Here is a 20,733-nt window from a genome sequence, read left to right on the forward strand (position 1 = left end):
TGATGGCTCATTCGTGTGGTTAGTGACTCTGAGCTGGCTGTATGCAGAAGGCCCAGTCCCTCACCACGTGGACCTTTCCGTAGTGCTACTTGAGTGTCTCACATTGTGACAGCTGGCTTCCCCTAGGCCAAGCAATCCAAGGAGGAGAAGGTGGAAGTCACAGTGTCTTTTACGTCCTAACTTTGTAAGTCACGCACCATTATTTCTGCAATATCCTGTTGGTTACACAGGTCATCCCTATTTACTGGGGGAGGGGACTGCATGAGGGCATGGACATCAAGAGGTGCATGACTCATTGAAGTCATCTTCGAGGGTGGCTACCACAATGTAAAAGAATGGTCTTATACCTTCCTCCCCCAAAACTGATTATTCTCTCCTTTCTCCCTCAAGTCTATCCTTCGTTTGGTTTGTTAGTTAGTTGGTTTATTGTGCAGCAGTATCAGAGGGGTGGTAATGAGCATTGGTTTCTAGGAATGTTGGAAGTCAGTGAAATATCAGCTCTATAGTTGTTTCCAAAACACTTGTATCTCTGTATACCCCATAGAGACTGTTTGAAAATTAGATAATAAAATAGCCATCCTCTTAATTCTTCATATTATAAATTCACCTGTTTTAATGTAGTAACTCTTTAGTTAATAGAAATAGACTTCTGGAAATCACACTGGATTATGTAGAGGTTAGGCCTGAATGAAAGTCCTCTCTTCTCCCTTTGCTAGGAAATCTTTTCTGCTTGTTTCCTATAGGCATAAAGGTAATCATATTCTTCCTCTGTTCCCTCTGTGCTCAGCTCTCCACTTGTTAGCTCTGTGACCTTAGACACATTATCTCATCGCTTTGTGCATCCATTTTTTCCCATTTGCAAAATGGGTGCAATAATTGTACCTGTTTCTTGCTTTGTAGGCTAAATGACATGCTTGCAACATACTTAGTATGATGTCTAGCACATTGGTAAGCACCCAGATGTCAACAGCTGCTACCACTGATACTTACTGTGGTGGTGATGGTGGTTATTGCAGTCACACTAAACTATACATCTCTGTATTTCTAGGTGTCTCTTTTACCTTTCCATTTACTGGACAATTACTAAGCACTTCTTAGGCCTTATTACATAGATGGGTGGTATTATCACCATTTTACAGATGGGGAAATTGAGGGTAGAGAGGTTAAATAACTTGTTCCAAAATCACACAGTTATTAAGTTGTACAACTTTGTGAAATTGGATTAGATTTAAGGAAGATATATCACTGTGAACTTCAGAAGAGCATCTCAAGACTGAAAACAAGAGACTATATAGTCAATCTTTGACTCTTCATAGTTGGATCCTTTATAATCAAAAGATCTTAGTTTAAATCATAATGCCAGGTTGCATCACTTTTACCAGTACATATGTAAAGGGAAGGGAATGAAGGAGAGGCAAAATGAGCTTTGCTGCTTTTAAAGAGTTACTGTTTAGACATAGAGAACAGACTTGTGGTTACCAATGGGGAGGGGTGTTGGGGGGGATGGGCTGGGAGTTTGGGATTAGCAGATGCAAACTATTACATATAGAGTGGATAAACAACAAGGTCCTACTATATAGCACAGGGAAGTGTATTCAATATCCGGTCTGATAAACTGTAACGGAAAAGAATATTTAAAAAAAAGAATGTCAAAAAAAAGTTACTGTTTTAAATGCTTGAGAAGAAAAGTTACAGAAATTGCAGTAAACATCTAAGTCTAGTGACAGTTTATCAGAATTTTAAATTAATGAACATTTTTATTATAGAGGGTCCATATTCAGATTCAACTCTGTAAAATAAATTTACAGACTTGACAGTGAGATCAAAATAAGCATGTACCAAGAAGAACTTTAAAAACATAGTTTTGCTCATTTAGCAAACCAGGCAGTCTGTTGGAGCTACTATTGAGTTTATGGAGAGTCACGTTTGTTTGTTTTGCTTTTCTCCTCCCTGTGCTTTGTCTCCCTCTGAAAAGCGGAGAACTCTCCTTTCTCAGGAAAGACATGTATAATTTGATTTTAAGTAGAGTTCATTGCACAGGGCATAGGGTTTTTGTTTGTTTTTGATGAATGAGTCCAGTGCTGTGACTATATTATCCTGTGATATCAAGGATAATTGTAATCAAAATAATTAGCTGTTAAAATTTTACTCATTAGGTGATTTGGAAATAATTCAAAGAAAAATAAGAGATCATTAAATTACAAACCTGAGGAATATGAATGTTTTTTATTATTCAGAACGTGATTTTGTTTCTGGTTATATGCCCACTTAAAAGACTTATGCTTTTTATTATGATCATACAAGCAGCCTTTGAATTTATCCAAGGAAGGGAAGACTAGTTTTGGGAATGTCATAAGCTCATAGGTAATAGCCGCTGAAAGGACAATAGCAGATTAGTAGCTAAATAAGATATTGCCAAAGAGTAAATTAATGTAATGGGCTGGCAATGTAGAGGAGCCTTGGTGAATGTTTGCCAATAGCTAATGGCTGCTATAGCCAGAGCTGCTAACACTGCTGGTATGTGTGCTGATCTCTTAAGTCCTGAGGAAGACCAGAATGTGACAGTTTTACCTGTCATCTTCACATGTTGAAAATGAGAGGAAAGTGCTGTTTGATGATAATCATGCAGGTTCTGAGTGTCATCCAAAACATGAGAAATGCTGCAATAATAAGCATGGGTTTGTGAGGAGCATTATAATTCTGAAATATCTCTGTGCCTTCCAGGCTTTCTCAGGAGTGTTGTTTTTAATGTAGCCTGTCCCTAAATTATGAAAATGAACATTTTTCCTGAGAAAGCCTTATAGGAACCTGTGGCCTGGATAGGAATTGATGTTAGGTTATTGATGCACAGAATTTGGATGATCATTGAGAATAAAACTCCTGCTAAGTAGGGCATATCCAGGAAAAACCAAGAGTTAATGAATGAGGTATTAGTACAATTACTGACTGATTATTGGGAAGGGCTGTTTGCCTGCCTTTGGAGACTAGGTTATATGCTATATATCATATACCCTCTCTTGCCACCTGTCCATGTGCCATGCAGATAAGTTAGCATGATGCCATGCCATGGGCAATATGAAACTAACGTGTGGATCCTGATGTCATAATGTCTGTGCTTATTTTCATGAAAATAGTGCTATAGATGTTTTGAAGGAAGTAAAATGAATTAAACACAACCATTCTTATTAAGAGATATAAACATTTTTTCCCCAAAGGCTGAGTTAAATGTATATAAGGGTAGATTGTTTTGAGGAACAATGGGAATTTAGGAAGGAAGTATAGTTTTTAAAGAGTGGCTATCAAAATGATAAACTGAATAGCTAATCCTTAAGAGTTCCTTAAGCTACAGTTGCTGTGTATCCTTGGGGTCTTTTGTTTCTTGCTCAATTAAAAAATTCAAAGTAGAAAGATCCAAAGACCAAATGTTGCCTTCAACCATAACATTTACTCTACTCAACATAGGATACAGGAGAGCTGCAGTCTTGAGAGAGAGACAAAACTTCTGAGTCTTGTTTTTTGGTGTCCCTAGCCTTGATAGCCAAGGGCGATGGCTTCTAGGGCGATGGCTCTTGGAAGTTGCCCATCTCAGTCAAGCCACCTCCCTTCTTGCTCAGGGCTTAGTGTGAAGTTTTTGAGAGAAAATTTGCCTAGCAGTATATTCCCAGTCACGTGTGTGATGACAGGGATGCCACTTGACAAGCCACTGAAACAGTAGTATCTTGCCTACCGGAGATGGAGAGCCAGTCTGGACACAGTTAAATGTCTGTGTAAATGTTAATGGAGGCTGTGAAATAATAATGGACCTTAAAAAGTGTGAGTGGGGGGGGCAGGGGTTCAAGTTAGTTGTAAAGTTATATGTATTTTTAAAGGATTAGGTAAAGTAAGCTCAAGTGCTAAGACATTTGACTATAAGATGCTTTATTGAATTGAATAAGGGAATTGGTACTACAATGGCTGAAATTTCCTTTTTGCTGGTTGTGTCTTCCATTTGTATGAATAACGAAGGGGGACTGTACCTAGAAAGCAAGCAGCTGAGTTTGATTTATGCTTGGTGCTTCTCCCATCACCACTGACCCATATTACTTTCACTGCCCCACTCATTCACCCACTCAAGCAGATGGCATAGTGTAGCACCATTCAGAATTTTTAGCAAGTTTTCACAGCTGTACACTGTCCACTTATTTTCAAGTGAGCTAGAGTCCAGCTGAGTATTCATGCTCTGCTAATCCCAGCTGTGGCAAGAGCTTTGACAGAAATGGTCTCTGGCTCCCTGAGTCTGTAACTTACTGAAAGATACCGTCTTCTCTGTACCAAGACCTGGCCAACGCACATACTTAACTCTAAGCAGAAGAAAATTCAGATTTCGTAGTATTGGCCATATTCAAAACAACGTTCCAGATATAGCTCTCAGCCTGCAGTTGAGGCCACGTACTTTTCTCTCTGGGGTGTTACAGCATTGTTCATGCTCTCTCTTGGGGCTTTTGATTTGCAGATGCTAATGCTGGAGACCGTGGACAGACCAATAACGCCGCTTCCGCATCAGCTTCCAACTCCACCTGAACAGTCCCGAGCAGCCAGCTGCACAGGAAAAACCACCAGTTACTTGAGTGTCACTCAGCAACACTGGTCACATTTGGAAAGAAAATTAAAAAGAGAAAAAAAACCTGTTCATTTTAGTGTTCAATTTTTTTATTATTATTGTTGTTCTTATTTAACCTTGTAAAATATCTATAAATACAAACCAATTTCATTGTATTCTCACTTTGAGGGAGACCCAGGGGTTGGGAGGGGTCGTGGGGAGGGGAAAGCGGGGCACTAGAACACACAGTCTCTCTCCCACGACAATCTTTTTTTTATCAAAAGTCTGCTGTTGTATACTTTAAAAACAGGACTCCTGCCTCATGCCCCTTCCACAAAAGAAGAAAACTTTGTTCTGTGCGGAAGTTTTTTTGAACTTTGTTTTCTTTTAAAGTCAAGTGTAAGACTTGGGTATAGTGCACAGCTTGAAATTGGTTGGGAGCTTAGCAGGTGTAACTCAATGGGGACTTAAATGTCACTTGTAAAATTAATCCATATCCTCGGGTACTTGAAGACATGCCTTTGGCATGTTGATGGCAGGTGTGGCAGACAAAAAAGGAAATGTGTGTCATTTGTAACCCTGGAGGTCAATAAAGTTTGAATCTATAAGGGGAAAATTCTTAATTGATTTGTCAAGGTTTTATTTTGCTCTTAATCAGTGCTAGTGGTGAAGAAACTTACGTAGGAAGCTGTCAAAGGAGGAGCGTGTGTGCTCTGTGTGTGGATCTTTGTTTGCCTGACCAAAGGTTCTCTATAAATCTTAGTACAGTTTTAATCTAGTGACCTAGGAGGAGACTAAAAAGGGTGCTGAGCTGGCCCCTCTGACTGCAGAGGTCAAAAGCTAATGAACCTGGAGGAAGGGGACAGGCCAGGGGCAGGTCTCACCACTGGATGAATTTGTCCAGATTTTTTCTAAAGTTGCTTCCCTTGGAAAGATACACTTGAGAGGACATCACAGTTAAATAATGTGAACTGTAACAGTCTACTGGCTTATTTTTCATATTTTTTAATTGCAAAATGAGCTTGCAGAAAGTGCCACATTCTGCATATAGTTCTGATTTTAAATCCAAATCTAGAATCTGTATTTAATTTCAGCCTTTTTAACCTCATGCTTTTTAAATTTTATTTATTGATGCATGTGAGATAGACCATTATAATTTTAGATGGTAGGAATATTAAAAACTACACATCAAAATGATACAAACAGTCACTTGTACCTGCTGACTTTATAGGAAAGCTGATTATATAAATGTGTGTATATATGTTATATACATAGATTCAATACTGCCTTTAGTTTTGGGTTTTTTGTTTGTTTGTTTGTTTGTTTTTGTCCACAGTATCAAAATTGACTGGTTGAAGCATGAGAAGAATGTTTCCCCCCAAACCCAGTTAAGAATTTTTGTTTCTGTTATTCTTTGTATAATCAGTGAACAGTGTAAGAATCAGTCTCTGTTTTTGAAGAAAAAGCAATATTCCTTGGAAAGCAAGGAGAATTGAAGGATTATGTTGGCAGTGAGGAAATAGGTTTTCACAACTAGTTTGGTTTATATGTTTAAGGTTGACATCTATGCGGGCCTTATATACTCTAAAATGAACCTTAGTCACCTTGGTGCTTATGGGCCATTACTTGACCTAATGAATCTTTAAGGCACAATCAGTTGTACTTTACATTTAAAGATCACTTGAGTGATGGCCGCCTTTCCCGCCTACCTTCCTTCCTTCCCCATACACCTTCCAAGGTTAGCTGATAACTGTAGGGCTGCAGAGCTGAGCCCCAGATTGTGTGTAACCTCCCTTCACCCTCCTTGTTGCCACCTTAGGACATGTTAGGGGTCTCGCCCTCCAGGTGATTTGGAAGTAGAGTGTCTCGGCAGCCCTCATGCAGGTCCCGGCACCCTGTCCTGCTTCTTAACAAAGTGTGTGTGACTCTCCAAGAGAGTCGTACTGCCTGCTAACATGAACCAGTACCCAGAGAGACAACGGTGAGCCATCTTAGTTTTCACTCACTGTCTGGCTAAGCTCTTAAGCCACAGAAGCGTTTCTCAAGCCTCTGGTTATATCAGAGTTCATGAGAAGGGAAACACACTCAGTCAAACCAAATCAAATTGAATTTTACTTTGCATCATGAGCTTCCGAGAGCAAATTAAGATTTGAAAGAAGTCTGAATCAAAGTATTTGGCAGCATAATTCCTAAAGGGAATGGCTTTGATAGACCATTTTCAGAAAAGATTTATAAAGAAGCTGGACAGCAGGTCTGTGACAAAGGAATGGACCTACTTTCAGACCAAACTGCCCAGCCAAACATTTGGACACAGACACTACTCTGGACTTGGTATACTTGCTAGAGTCCATAAAAATCTGTGCTTGTTTTAGGAAACACTTTCCCCCCACAAATGGGGTAAGAGAAGAAGAGAGAAAAGTCAGATGCTTTTCTCTTATTTTATTGTGTGTGTGTGTGTGTGTGTGTGTGTGTGTGTGTGTGTGTGTGTGTGTGTGTGTGTGTGAGGGCTGAGGTGCATGATTTTTCTTTCTCAAGGATCATGGCGGGATCACAGAACTCTTTTATACAAGTGAGATCCAGGTCTCTGAATATCTTTTTGTAAATAATAATAATAATAAAAAGCTCCTCACCAAATTCAAGCTTGTACATTATATTTTCTTTCAATGTTTTTAAATTTAAGTTTTATTGTTTTGTATGTAAATATGTGGACCCAGGAACTGTTATTAATGAGCAAAAAGTTACTGTTCAGGGCAGTGATTCTGTTTAATAATCAGACAAATTGTAGACGAGCTTTTTAAAGCCATATAGTTTTAACTCTGTACAGTAGGTACCGGCCTGTATTATTGTAACAATAACTCTAGCAATGTATAGTGTATCTATATAGTTTGGAGTGCCTTCGCTTCCATGTGTTTGTTTTTTTGTTTTTCATTTTGGAAGTTTTAATTGGTTTCTCTATCCATGTCTCCCTGTCCCGCCCCTTTCCCTTTGAAATAATAGCTCACTCATAACACATTATCTTTGCCCCTTCCACAGTTAATTTCAGTGATACCATGCTCAGGAGTGGAAAGAGGAAACCATGTTCATAATCTCATTTCATTTAAGCCCTGCCTTTGATTTGGTTCTGAACATCTGTTTCCTCCTCAGTTGCAGTGACCAGTTTCATTTCACTCGGTCCATCCAGGGACTTAGTGTAGTGCCAGGGAGCCCTAGAGCTGGAGGATATTGAATAGATTAGATTTTGCTCGTCTCTGTCCCCAAACCCTAACCATGGGTCTTACAAACAGCAGATTCTGGGAGACTTCCACCCTCTCTCTCTCTCTCCTCCTTGTCTACTTCCCTCCCAAATGAGAGAAAGAAATAGAGAGAGAATTAGATTTATGAATCAAAGTTTCTTAATGTATCAGTTTTGATACATGAGTGGTCTAAAATGCTGTGGTGCAATTCCTAGTGGCTGCTGCACAATTGCTGCCCGCATGATGAGGACTGTTGTTTTCGCAAGGGAACTTTCCTCCCTCCTGCCACCTCTACCCCTGTTCAATGAAATGTCATTTTAATTTATCTTTGAAAAAAATCAGTTTAATTCTTACTGTGTGCACATCATGAAGGCCTTTTTCGAAAGAAAAAAAATCAAATTTGTTTTGCCTCCAAGTACTCCATATGTCTTGAGTAGAATAAAAAAAACTTTACCAAACCAAAGGTTGCTATTTTTGAAATATCACGTGTTCATTCCAGCAAGGCAGAAGACTGCACCTTCTTTCCAGCAACGTGCTGTGTCCTTTTTTTTTTAAGTCCTCTTAATTTTTAGACACGTATTTTTGATTTGTGTTTTAACAAAGCCTGCCTAACCAGTCATCTTGTCTGCACCAATGCAAAGGTTTCTGAGAGGACTATTGTATTCTCTATCCCTGTGGATATAAAGACACTGGCATTTCATTTCTTTTTCCCTTTCCTTTTTAAGGGATTTAACTTTGGAATCTTCCAAAGGAAGTTTGGCCAGTGCCAGATTCCCAGAAGTTTGGGGATTTTTCTTTGTTTTAAACCAAAATTGTATCTGATTCTTCTTGTTCATGTTAGTGATCATCTAATCACAGAGTCGAACACTTTCTCCCCTATACAGAAAAATAAACTAAGCATGCTTTACAATAAAATCTGTCTTTTCTAATAGAAACCTGAGCCACTGAAAGTAAGAGAAACAACTAGAAGCAGAGTAGAGTCCCAGACTAAGGTCTATGTTTGAGAGGCTTTGAAAGTAATCCCTGGGGTTTGGATTATTTTCACAAGGGTTATGACATTTTATTCAAGTTTGTTGCTCCGTTTTGCACCTCTGCAATAAAAGCAAAATGACAACCAGTACATAAGGGGTTAGCTTGACAAAGTAGACTTCCTTGTGTTAATTTTTAAGTTTTTTTTCTTACTATATCTGTCTACAGGCAGATACAGATAGATGTATGAAAATGTGCTTGCCTGTAAAATTTGCATTCATAAATGTGTTGCCGATGGATCACTTGGGCCTGTACACATACCAATTAGCGTGACCACTTCCATCTTAAAATCAAATCTAAAAAACAAAATTTATTATATATATATATATATATATAAAGGACTGTGGGTTGTATACAAACTATTGCAAACACTTGTGCAAATCTGTCTTGATATAAAGGAAAAGCAAAATCTGTATAACATTATTACTACTTGAATGCCTCTGTGACTGATTTTTTTTTTTCATTTTAAATATAAACTTTTTTGTGAAAAGTATGCTCAATGTTTTTTTTCCCTTTCCCCATTCCCTTGTAAATACATTTCGTTCTATGTGACTTGGTTTGGAAATAGTTAACTGGTACTGTAATTTGCATTAAATAAAAAGTAGGTTAGCCTGGAAATGAAATTAAAATTCACAAGTGTGTGGTCTTTATTTCAGTACCCAACCTTCTTTTCTTCACCCTACCTATTCTGCCACTGCAATATGTAGTCACATCACCACTTCGTTCCTCCAATTAGAGAAACATGAATCTTTGTTATAAAAATCAAGATGTGAACACTAGTTCTTCTTTCAAATGATCTGATTCCATTGTATAGCCCCAACAGGTGCAGCTTCCATCTTGGAAACCTTTGGCTTTGATGTAGAGGAAGTTTTGCAGACACTGCTTTGAAAAGAAAGAATACATCCCTGAAAGGGACGAATTTTTAAAATGTGTATAAGCTGCTGTCTGATTACTGTGTTCATGGTTTGGTGTAGCTGTATTTTCTTTTAACTTTCATCCCATTAGTAATGGTCTTTGGGAGTATCTGTGAATTATATGAACACCACAAACAGTGGGGCTGTACCTCCCAGGTAACCAACACGTGTTTGAGTCTGCTCATTTCCAATACTGGATGATGTATGTAAACATGTTATGTCTCTTAGTGCAAAAAGAAACATCATTTTTTTTAGGGCTGGCTCACTCTGTCAGGCCTAATCTAAAGGCTAGATATAAAGTCATGTGACTGCTGCTTCAATAAAAACAAATTTATATTGGATAAAGTCTGGTCCTCTTTATTTACTTCTTATTGTGGTGGTGTGCTTAGCTAATATTTGTAAACTAGTTTAACATGTTTACCAGTTGCGGGGATTTGGGGGGAAGGGTGGGGATCAGCACAAATATGCAAGATGTCACTTGTGGGATGGGTCTCCTGATGGCATTGAAGTGCGTTTGTTTGGGATATACTACTATCTTATTTCCTGCCATATTTGAATTGGGATTGAACAAGATATCTTTTTAACTTAAAAACTCCTGAAAGACTGCGTCGTTCATTTCTAAGGTCTTCCAAAATGTTGTGACGAACCAGTCCTTCGGGATCATGTCTCAGGAGAGCGGTGAGGCTGGATGCCAGTTGAGAAGGTGCTCTAGAAGTGTAGTTAGGAAAGGGAGCGCTCAGGTTGCAGCTCCCCTTCATGGAGAAGTCTGTGAAAGGAAGGGAACAAAAGTGATGGGGCTGTCACCCCTCTCTCAGGTGCAAAAATACTTCGCCCACCCACTAGCACCTTCAGGTCTAGGAGAGCTGCAGTTAAGGGGAAAACTAAAACAGTTGTAGAAGATGGCATGATGAGGCCCACAAGTTGTCAGAAGCTGGGAAGGGATGGTCCATTCAATGTATGTTTCTCTTTACATCCTCTTTTCTCCAGAAAGGAGAGGACACCCTGGGCCTTCCCACAAGAGTTGTTGATGTCAAGGCTTTAACGATCCTTAAAGTCCGGGCCAGGTAGAGACTGGTGGCGGAGGGCTCTAACAGGGCAGCCAGAAGGTAAGCAGTAAGGGGCTTTTCTCCTGAGCTTTGGAGACTGACTCCATCCTCACCTGACTGAAGCAAGACCTAGGAAAAGAATGGGGGCCACAGGGATGCCTAGAAACTGACATTTGGTTCAACTGCTCAAGGGCTCAGGGAAGGGAGTATAGGGAAATTCAAATGTTTGAGAGTAGGAAAGTTGAATCTGGCTCCTAGCCCTAAAAACGAGATGCACAAAGCTGCTGAAAGGAAGTATCCAGTGTGAGCTCTCTGGTGCATCTAACGTTGTATCTTAACTGCGCTTGGACTGCACTTAGTTTTTATAATATATGTAATTCATATGTACATATCAATTCAATGTTTGTGAAACTGCCCAGGTGTTTTTACAATCAATACTGGGAGATGCGAGTTTACTCTACATCCCACCTTAATCTCACCTTGCTCTCACCTTATCGTAGTCTACGTTTAACAACCATTTCAGGCTCTTGAGTGAATAGCACACTCAAAATTATTTCAGTGGGAAAGAAGAGATGTATATATGAATACAGTTAAATGACATTTATATTTCCAAGTGAGTATAATTAGACACAATTGCTGGGGGCAAAATCTGCATTCATTGTGTTTGGAAAGAGGAGCTCCTTTCCCCTCAGTTTCTTTTCTAAAAATGAGTGCGTTCTGTGTCCCCTTGATGCAGAAGAGGCTGGAGGGATGGCAGAGAATATGTTTGTTTCCTTTGATTTATAGTCTCAATGATTTATGTTCTCCAAGTTTGGCCTTCCTGTAAAATGGTAAAAGCTAAGCCAGTATCTGTTTCTTAAAATTCAGTTAACTTGTAGCTTCATTTGCATCAAAATATTAACCATTTAAAATTAATTACTACATTTTAAATCATTCATTTTAAATTTTTATATAGAATAATTATGAGCAAACCAAGTTAAATAATGCATTTTTTCAAAATAAATTTATTTATTTATTTATTTATGGCTCCGTTGGGTCTTCGTTGCTGTGCACGGGCTTTCTCTAGTTGCAGCAAGCGGGGGGGCTACTCTTTGCTGTGGTGCGCGGGCTTCTCATTGCGGTGGCTTCTCTTGTTGCGGAGCACGGGCTCTAGGCGCACAGGCTTCAGTAGTTGCAGCACACGGGCTCAGTAATTGTGGCACACAGGCTTAGTCACTCCACGGCATGTGGGATCTTCCCAGACCAGGGCTCGAACCCGTGTCCCCTGCATTGGCAGGCAGATTTTTAACCACTGCGCCACCAGGGAAGCTCAAATAATGCATTTTTATGTTCTCACACCAACAGTCTTCAGATATGTAAAGGGCAATAGTAAAATAAAAATTTAGAAATATATACAAATATATAATATCTCTATTTCACCACCCACATTTCTTTTTTTCCCCCAGAAAGAAAGGCCAAAAAAGGCTTAAATCTAGCCATAAGTTAATTATTGAAGTCCTCTTGCCTTGATTTGACGTTAACCACAGGATCATATTTGCTAAGCCTGGTTCTTAGGTGTGTGATGCCCTATGTAAAGTTAGTTGAAATGTAATTTTCGAAAAATGCAGCAACATTTTTACTCAAAGTGGTTACAAACAAAGCAGACACTTTCATACTCTTCAGCTCTGCAAACAGGTGTGTAAACAGGAACACATTTATTAAGTGCTGTCAGTACAGCCTCGTCACAGAGCCTTCGGCGTTCCAGCCTCAGGAGCCACCCAGCCCCAGGTCGGTTGTGAAGCAAACCTGCACCAAGTCACACACGTGTATAACCCCTTCGAGGTCAGGATCCATGTCAGTCAGCATGTATTCCCCACAGCGGGTTGCACATTGTTGGTGCTTAATGATGTGTTTTAATGGATGCAGAGACACAGAATGAGGTGCCCAGAAGGAGGGAAGAATAAACACAGAGACAGGTAATGACAAGCTTGTGACATTTGGTGCAGGCCTTCTGGCCTCTCTCTAAAAGACTCCCTCAGACGCTAATGCACCTGCTGGTGGACACAGGCCTGAAACCCACGGAGCAACTCAGGACAGGAGGCTGTGGGTTGGGAACGGCTGGCGAGTGGGAGACAGGGGTAGCAGATGTAGCAGTGAAAATACCCAAGAAGCTAACGAACTTGGGTGTGGGCATAGACCCTCAGATGCCCCAGCCCCAGGCACCGTATCCCCTATCCCCTCTCCCACCAAGATACTAGATCTCCAGACCCAGGGCCTTTTCTAAGGGGAGGGTGCCCTTGCCTCTCGATAGGCCTGACCAAGGGGCCAGCATACTCTTCATGTAAGGCTCTAGGGCTTGGCTCTCCCCAGGCTGAGCTGGGGGCTGAGGAAGGCTAGCCTGCCACCCTCACGGCTGTCTTTGTGAGTTCCCTGGAGAGGCAGGACCTGCCCGGCATTGTCAGTGTCTGTCTGTGTGGCCCCAGGAGTGGTGGCTCTGGCTCCCAGGGCTCTGGCTCTGACTGCCGTGGGGCGGCCGCTCAGCCATTTGTGATGCTGAACAACTTCTGTGTGAGTGGGGTAGCGAAGGAGTGAATGTCCTGGATGCGCAGCAGCCGCTGGGTGTGCTGGACGTTGTTGCTCCGGAGCTCAGTGAGCAGAGCCATGATCTTCAGGAACAGGAACCTGCCGGCCAGTCAGGGGAAGGGTTGGGGGTGTGGCCCACCCTGCCCCCACCCACCAACACTGGGGCCCCTCTGAAATTGAACACATTTGAGGGTTTTCATCTCAGTTTTTCATCTCATCTCACAGGTCAGCCAAGAGACAAGGCTTGGCTGAATTCCTTAAGCTTCCCTTTCAGCCTGCAGATGAGGGGACAGAACAGCCTAGGCCCTGCAGGTATGCACCCACCCTTCCCACTCGCACCTCCTCCTCTGGGCTTGAGTCCCTGTACACAGGGACATCTGTGGGAAAACCAGGCATTGCAGGCACCACGTGAATAGGTGATTCCGGGGGGACATCACTGCCGTGGCTAATGGACGGGGGTCAGGATGGGGTGGAGTAGTTGTGGAGGCACGGGCCGCAGGCAGCAGTCCCTCCCCGGATCTAGCCTGGGATCTGGTGTCTGAGACACACCTCGTGCCTCAGTTTCCCCATGATGCCTCCTGGCTCCGTACAGGGGAGGACTGAGCAAAGCAAGACACGGCCACCCCCAGCATCTCAGGAGGCCAAGCTCAAAAGCCAGCTGCAGCGGAGGCCAAGTAAGGACTTGAGGTTCTATGTTCGCACTAGCACACCCAGTGCTGGCCTTCCCCCGTCCAGCCCGGAACCATGGTACCAGGTCACAGGGCTGCTGAGGCCCAGTGAACGGGGGGTAGCCTCTATCTGGTCAAGCCCTGAGCAGCCTTCCTCCTTCGGGTTGTGACCAGGACTAAGGAGTCTCCTACCCCGTTATCTGTTGTTTGTCCTGGGAGGTGGTTAGGTAGTTAGTGCTCAAGGGTGTGGGCTGTAGACTTGGCCCGCAAGGATCCATCTCCAGACCCCACCTGCCTGGGGCGGGACCCGGGTCAGTCTCCCGGAGCCCCCAGTCCCTTACAGGATATGATGGCGCCCACTGCATGGGGCTGTTTTCAAGATGAAAGGTGATGTGCATGTAAAACTGCTTGGCACCAGGCCTGGCTCTTCTCGATAAACAGTAGTTGTTCTAGGTCGACTGGGCAGGAGGCCTCAGTGGAGGTCACAAAGCAGGGTCCCAAAGCCCTGGTAATTAGAGGCTGCCCCAGGAGCAGCTGTGGTCTGCGCCCCCAGAGAGATCCAGAACAGTCGGGGGCCTGGGGGCAGGGCTCACACCCCCTCACACCCTCTCTGCTTGCTGCTCGCCGGTGGGCGGGCCGGGGCCAGTTGCACTTGATGTAGGCCTTCAGGGTAATGGCGAACCACTCCTGCAGCTGGTCCAGCAAGCGGCACTGCCCCACACCCGGGCGGTCTGGTGGGGAGGAGAAGGTGGTACGGTCCCCGCAAGGCCATGGGGGCCGAGACAAGCTTGGTCCATTCCAGAGGGGACAAACTGCCAACCGCCTTCCAGAGCCAGGAATTCCCAGGCAAGGAAGTGAGGGGGGCGCTAAGAGGGCTTTGCATCACCCCTCTGACCCTAGGAGAAAACAGCCAGTGTCCCCATCCTGGCTGAGTAGTGAGTGGAGCGCGAGGCCATCAGTTGGAACCTTTCCTAGGGAAGGCAAAGGAGGGGCTTTTGCCTCTCTCGGCTGAAGCTGACGGGGTGTGAGCAAGCCTGGAGAGGTGGGGGAGGGGCACGGGGAAGCCAGGTAGGACGACAGGTGGGGTTATCACCTGGAGAGAAGAGGGAGATGGCCTGCATCAGCACATACTCCTCCTTATGCAGCTGCAGTTTCTTCCGCATGTAGTGGAATTTCAATACGGGCTCCAGCAGAAGCTGCTGGAAGCCACCTGTAGGGTGGGTGCAGGCTGGAGGGGTAAACTTCTCAGGAAGCTGACCCAAGACCCAGACTTCCCTCACCAAGGTCTTTTTTCCCATTGCCCAATCTTATGCCCTGCAATCCCAGGACCCGTGTAACCTGGCGTGGCTCCTCTCCTCCCTCCACGGCTGTTTCCCACCCTCTGCCTGGGCAGACAGGCATCTCTCGGGCACCTGCAGGGTTTCCAGGCAGTAGGACAGCTGACCACACTCCCAGGTCCTGGTTTCTGCGTTGAACATCGTGTTGAATCTCAGCTGGCACAGCTCAAAGGCGTCCGCCTTCAGCAGGGAGATCTGGTCCTCGATGAGCAGGTCCCTGGCAGCAAAGGATAAGGAAGAGATGCCGCTTCCTAGGAAACTGCCGCAGGCCAGCACCCCCTCCCATAATCCAGAATCAGGGCGGGAGGGTGGTGAAGAGGCGAGGGAGGATGGGCTCCTCCCCCTGCGGATTATTGCAGGTGCCTTCAAACTGCCTCCAATCTCTCCCTGTCCCAAGCCAGCAAGCAGATTCCTCCTCCCTGCCGTCTTCCTCTGGTCTCCTGCTACCTTCAGGGACTGTCCACTGCTGATGTAGCTTGGTGTCCAGGCCCTTACAGCCTAGCCCCATCACCTCCAGCTCCCTGCACAGCCACTGACCCCCACAGCCGATGCCTTGGCTCCTGGTCCCTGGCCTCCTGCTTTCTGCCTCGGTTTCCCCACTTGGAATGAGTACCCCTATAGCTTCACTTAAGTAGACTCTGCTAGTCCTTTGGGCCAAGCTGTCCTTGTGCCTCCTAGAGGTCTTTCCAGACTGCAGTCCTTTTGCAAGTGCCAGTCCTCCAGCATGAGTTCCATGCAGCGGGGCTATTTGCTTCCTGCCGTCTGTTTGGGATTTGCTGTTTCTTCTGTTTCTCTCCAGGCAGCCTGGATGCCCTGAGCTCCACCCGTAGCACTGAGCACAGGCCCAGCCACAGTGGATGCCTCTAGTATTCACGGTTAGACTGACACCCCTCCCAACCTGAGAGGGGCCCCCATCTCCCCACTGATGGATGCATTCCAACTGAAAACCCAGGAGGGAGCTCTTCAGGAGGACCTTTGCCTGGCTTTGTTCTCCTCAGGAGTTCAGTCCCTTCTTTTAGATCCACGGCATTGAGCCACGAATGCCGTGAACTTGATCTTTCCCTCCGTGTGTCCCCGCCGCTGCCCTCACCCCCCGCCCCGCCCAGCTCCCAGCCCAGGACCGGGCAGGGGACCGGCTCTGGAGGCTGTACTCTGCTTCCAAAGCTGGCCCCTCTGATTAGCTGCGATCCCGCGCACGTGCCTTAACCTTGGTTTTCTATCTGTGGAATGAAGGTGAGAGCAACTCCTGCCTCCTGGGGTGGCTATACCCCAAACTGGTTGTCATGAGAAATGAGTGGCCTCCCACCCTGGTGGTAGGGTCTGGGTCATGAGATGTTGGTGGGGATCTGCCAGGTCTATGCGTGGAAGGGGGCCTTTCTCCCTGCTCCCTTGACCTACTCTGCCGCAATCTGAACCCCACTCCAGCCTGTGGCCACCATCACCCCAGTAAATAAGTCCTACGTGTCACCCACAGGGCAACCTGTGGGCTCCTGGAAGAGAACCTGCCCTCTGCCTGCGGATGAAATCAGGGCTCCTCATGTGTGATTCAGCTCCACCTGCCCAGGCCTGGCAAAGCCAGTGGCTGACCCCAGGGAAGACACGTCCAGTGCCATCTCCAGCCCTGACAGGCTCCATATTGTGTGGCTGTGGTTACCACCACACCAGAAGGGTCCAGGGTCTCTCATTCACCCCGGTTGCCCAGTGGCTGCTGCCTTCACGCCTAGCTCTGGGGCATCCCGGCCCCTTGTCCTCCCTCTCAGCCTTCTCTGGGCAGCAGACTGCCAGTGACCCCGCGTCTGTTCCTGGCCCTTTCCTTCTTCTCCCTCTGGACTTCCTTCCTTTTCCTTCCAACTCTTCCTTTGCTCTGGAACTGTCAACTTGTGATTCCTGCCCCTTTGCGGGGAAACGGGGAGGGGGATTACTTTCTGAACATCCACCGTGTATGTGATGAATGCTCTTCCAGATATTCTCTTATTCCACACAACGGCCCTGCAAGGTAGGCATTATTAGCCCCTGTCTAGCAGATGAAGAGGCTGAAACACAGGTCAAAGGGCAGGCCACAGTCACAAAGCTAATGAGCCATACAGACAGCGAGGGCTCCGTTCCCCAGCAGGACCAGGTGGCCTGGGGGCAGAGGTAAAGGAGGGTCTTTTGGCACCAACGTCCCCCAAATTCAGAGAAATCTACCCCAGACCATTTGAACCTGTTGGCCATTTCCTGCTCATTTCCACACCATCCACCCGGCCCCTGGGTCCTACCTGAAATGGAGAATGACTTTGGCAAAGTTGATGATGCCTTTGAACACGTAGGTTGACGTGTCAGCCACGTGGGGCAACAGGGAAGAGATCTCTTTCCCACTATTGTCGGCTGCGGGCTTGTAGTTCCAGATGCTGCCGTCTTCCCCCCGCAGCTGCAGGGAGGCCTTCACTGAACGTAGATCTTCCCTGATCTTGCACCACTTGGCAGCTTCTTCATTTGACTGAGTCTGCAGAGACTCCGAATCTTGTGGACACGGCTAAGCACCTCTGGCAGCTGGGACATGAGCCGGGAGGGGTAGAGAAGAGAGGAGAGACAGCATATATTCCCCCAAACAGGTTCTGACACAGGCCCCGGACAGGCAGACACAGCCACAGCTGCACCCTGAGTGGCTGCACGGTGGCAGGAGTGTACACCCCACCTCCACACACAGCACTTGTTCCTTCTTTTTGGTCTTCTCCTATCAGGTGGATCTATTAATTCATGGTCCCTCACATCCCTGCCTGGTCAGGGGTGTGTCCCAAGCATCCCTGACCTTGCACTCAGGAAACTCAGAGAAAAGGATCTGGGAGCTAAATATGGAAAGAAACAGACTTTGGAGACCACTGGCTACCAGTTCTCTGAGCTGGACGGGTCACCGAGATACCTGTGAGCACAGGTGGCAGAGGGCACTGGGATCAGACACAGCTACCACTGCTGAGATCACTGGAGTTTATTGATTCAGTAAAACCAGTTCACAAATGTCATGCCCCCTGCAGGTCCTGCCCCTGTCCTCATAAAGCCCTGAACGCCAGCAACCCTGGGGCAACTCAGCTGTCCATCAGTCCATTTATGGCTCAGACTCAATTTCTACCTGCTGCGGAAGGACAGAGCAGAGTTCCTGACCTGAGCATGAGTCAGAATCACCTGAGGGGTCTTGTCAAGGCACAGACTGCTGGGCCCCAATCTCAAAGTTTCTGATTCAGGACATAGGGGACGATCTGAGATTCTGCCTTTCTTACAAGTTCCCAGATGCTGCTGCTGCTGCAAGTCCAGGGGCCACTCTTTGAGAACCGCTGGGAATGAGGTTGGGGTTCTGAGGAGCTAGCGCAGGAGCTGAGCCGTCGCTAAAGCCTCATACCCGGAAATTCTTGAAACGCGTGAAGATGCCATCAGAGGTTTTCACCTGAGCGGTTATCAACTCCCTGATCATCATCCGCTGATCTTCAGTCAGAGCCTTGGCTCCAGGGGGCTGAGTCCCAATCTGTTCTCTCCTCTTCCTCCTGATCAAGGCCCGCTTCTGCTCCACGGCCACGTCAGACATGATCACTGCAGGGATAGCCAGAAGCAGCCTCAGGTGCCTGCAGGGGCTCGGGCAGCAGCAGCGGATGGGGACATGCTCGTGACAAGAAACCTGCCTTTTTCCAGACTCTCAAGGACTCTGGGCTCCTCTGAAGAAACACCTGGGGAAGGACGGGTTCAAGACAACTTCGTGGAGCGATGGGAATTGCTCAGGCTTCTGGATCTTAAGGCACCGACTTGAGTGACGGTTTTGCCACTTTCTAGTGGTGACCTTGACAGGCTCCCTAACCTCTCTTGCCTTCAGTTTCCTTCTTGGTAATCTGGAGTGACAGTGCTCACCTCACACTTCTACTAGGATCAGACACTGCACAGGAAATGCCTAGTACAGCTCCTGGTACATAATAGTTGTTCAATAAATGCACCCGATTATTCTTTTCTGGTGGAACAGGTACCAACAAGACTCCTCAGAGGCCCCCAAGATCTCTGGGACTCCAAGACCCCAGAGAGCTGGGACTACTGCTTAGCAAGAAATATCGACTCCAGCCACTTCCTATGTAGCCGGTAGCCTTAGGGTCTTCCATGGATTTCTGGGGCCCACTTGTGTGTGCAGAGCAAAGCTGTGGGGATCCTGGCAGGAAGGGGATGGCAGGGACTGCTGGTCTGCAGGAAAGGATCTCTGCCCAAATGCCCAAGGAACTTGGCCCCTGAAAGGCTGCCCAGGGTCTCAGGTCCCTCTGTGACTGATGGAGAGAAATACGCTCTGGAAGCTTCCAGCCTTTTCCCCATGTGCTTTAATCTCAGAGTCCCTGGGAGCACAGTTATACCAAAGCTGGACAGGGGAAATGAGAACCCCCCCTGTCACTGGCGGCACACATTTCCTCGGAGGACGCCGGGTCTGGGCAGCTGGTGGAAGGCGGGGGGTCATAGCACACCATGCGTCTCCAGCTTCCCGTCTCCAATTCACCGCCCCCAATTTGCCTTAAACAACTATGAAGGGAACAAAATGAATCACACAAGCGCAACAGAGGGGTGAGGCGGGCACGACCCTGGCCAGAGAGAACCTGGCCTCCCAGAGCAGAGAGCGCAGACGCGCTCCACCCCTCCACCCCTGGGAGGCAGCTGGCCTCAGGCCGACGCCCGCCCGTCTGCGCACGCGCCTGCACACATCCCGCGGCTGCGCACGCGCCCGCACACATCCTGCGGCCTGAGCCTGCTCGGGCTCACGTGCACACGCCCGCCTGCGCGGCCTGTGCTGTCTTTCCTGCAGCCGCTCTCCAGGAACTTGCGCAGGCGACAGGCGGCAGGCCCGGCACTGCCGCCGAGTCTTCCGGGTGATCTCGTAGGTGCCTTCTGGACAGGGCACCAGAGCTGGGCGTTGCGTTTCATGGCTGTGCTGCTAGAGGACAAAGAGCAAGAGGTAGGCCGCGTGGGGCACTGGCTCCCAGTCCCCTCCCGACACGGACACTAGTCACACCCTCTGTGGGCCCTGCCTTTGCCTCTGAGTTGGGTCGGGGCCACAGGAGGGGTACAGGCGGACGCTCTTCAGGCGTCTGTCGGTGGGTGCTGGGCCCCGGAGCCGGCTGGAGGAGGGGAGCGGGGGAGGAGACTGTCCTGCAACATTCATGCGGGAGGTGGGCACTGCTTCCAACAGGGCCTGCACCAGAGCCGCTTTCTGGGATGTTTCAGCGCCAGGCCGAGCCTCGGTCTTTCCCGCACCCTGCCCTCTTCCCCCTCACTCCCAGGCGCCCCCAGGTTTCTGTGGAGGCGGCCTCTTCCAGGATTTCTCCTTCTTGGAAGAGGGAGCTGGAGGAAACCTGTCCCCAGGAGT

The 20,733-nt window shown here is 46.6% G+C and overlaps 2 protein-coding genes across 4 annotated transcripts in view; one reads left to right on the plus strand and one right to left on the minus strand.

Moving 5' to 3' along the window:
* Nucleotides 1-10,042, plus strand: part of GSK3B (glycogen synthase kinase 3 beta) — a 201,696-nt gene extending 191,654 nt beyond the window's left edge. For 2 of the 3 annotated variants that reach the window (XM_079923164.1, XM_079923166.1), the window contains one exon: nt 4,493-10,042. In XM_079923164.1, coding sequence (XP_079779290.1) covers nt 4,493-4,560 — 68 coding nt within the window. In that variant the 3' untranslated portion in view covers nt 4,561-10,042. The remainder of the gene's footprint in view (nt 1-4,492) is intronic. The other variant, XM_079923167.1, reaches the window with a different exon arrangement.
* Nucleotides 10,043-12,604: 2,562 nt separating this feature from the next.
* Nucleotides 12,605-20,529, minus strand: NR1I2 (nuclear receptor subfamily 1 group I member 2; the record flags this gene model as incomplete). Its single annotated transcript, XM_079921428.1, is given in 12 exon segments — nt 12,605-13,462; nt 14,657-14,762; nt 15,125-15,241; nt 15,444-15,452; nt 15,455-15,585; nt 17,627-17,867; nt 17,870-17,900; nt 18,745-18,932; nt 20,138-20,204; nt 20,206-20,258; nt 20,261-20,301; nt 20,402-20,529. Coding segments are annotated over 12 exon segments (1,257 nt in total). The 3' UTR covers nt 12,605-13,317.
* Between the last annotated feature and the right edge of the window lie 204 nt (nt 20,530-20,733).

Source organism: Stenella coeruleoalba, assembly GCF_951394435.1.
Source record: "Stenella coeruleoalba genome assembly, chromosome: 5".
NCBI classification, from domain to species: domain Eukaryota; kingdom Metazoa; phylum Chordata; class Mammalia; order Artiodactyla; family Delphinidae; genus Stenella; species Stenella coeruleoalba.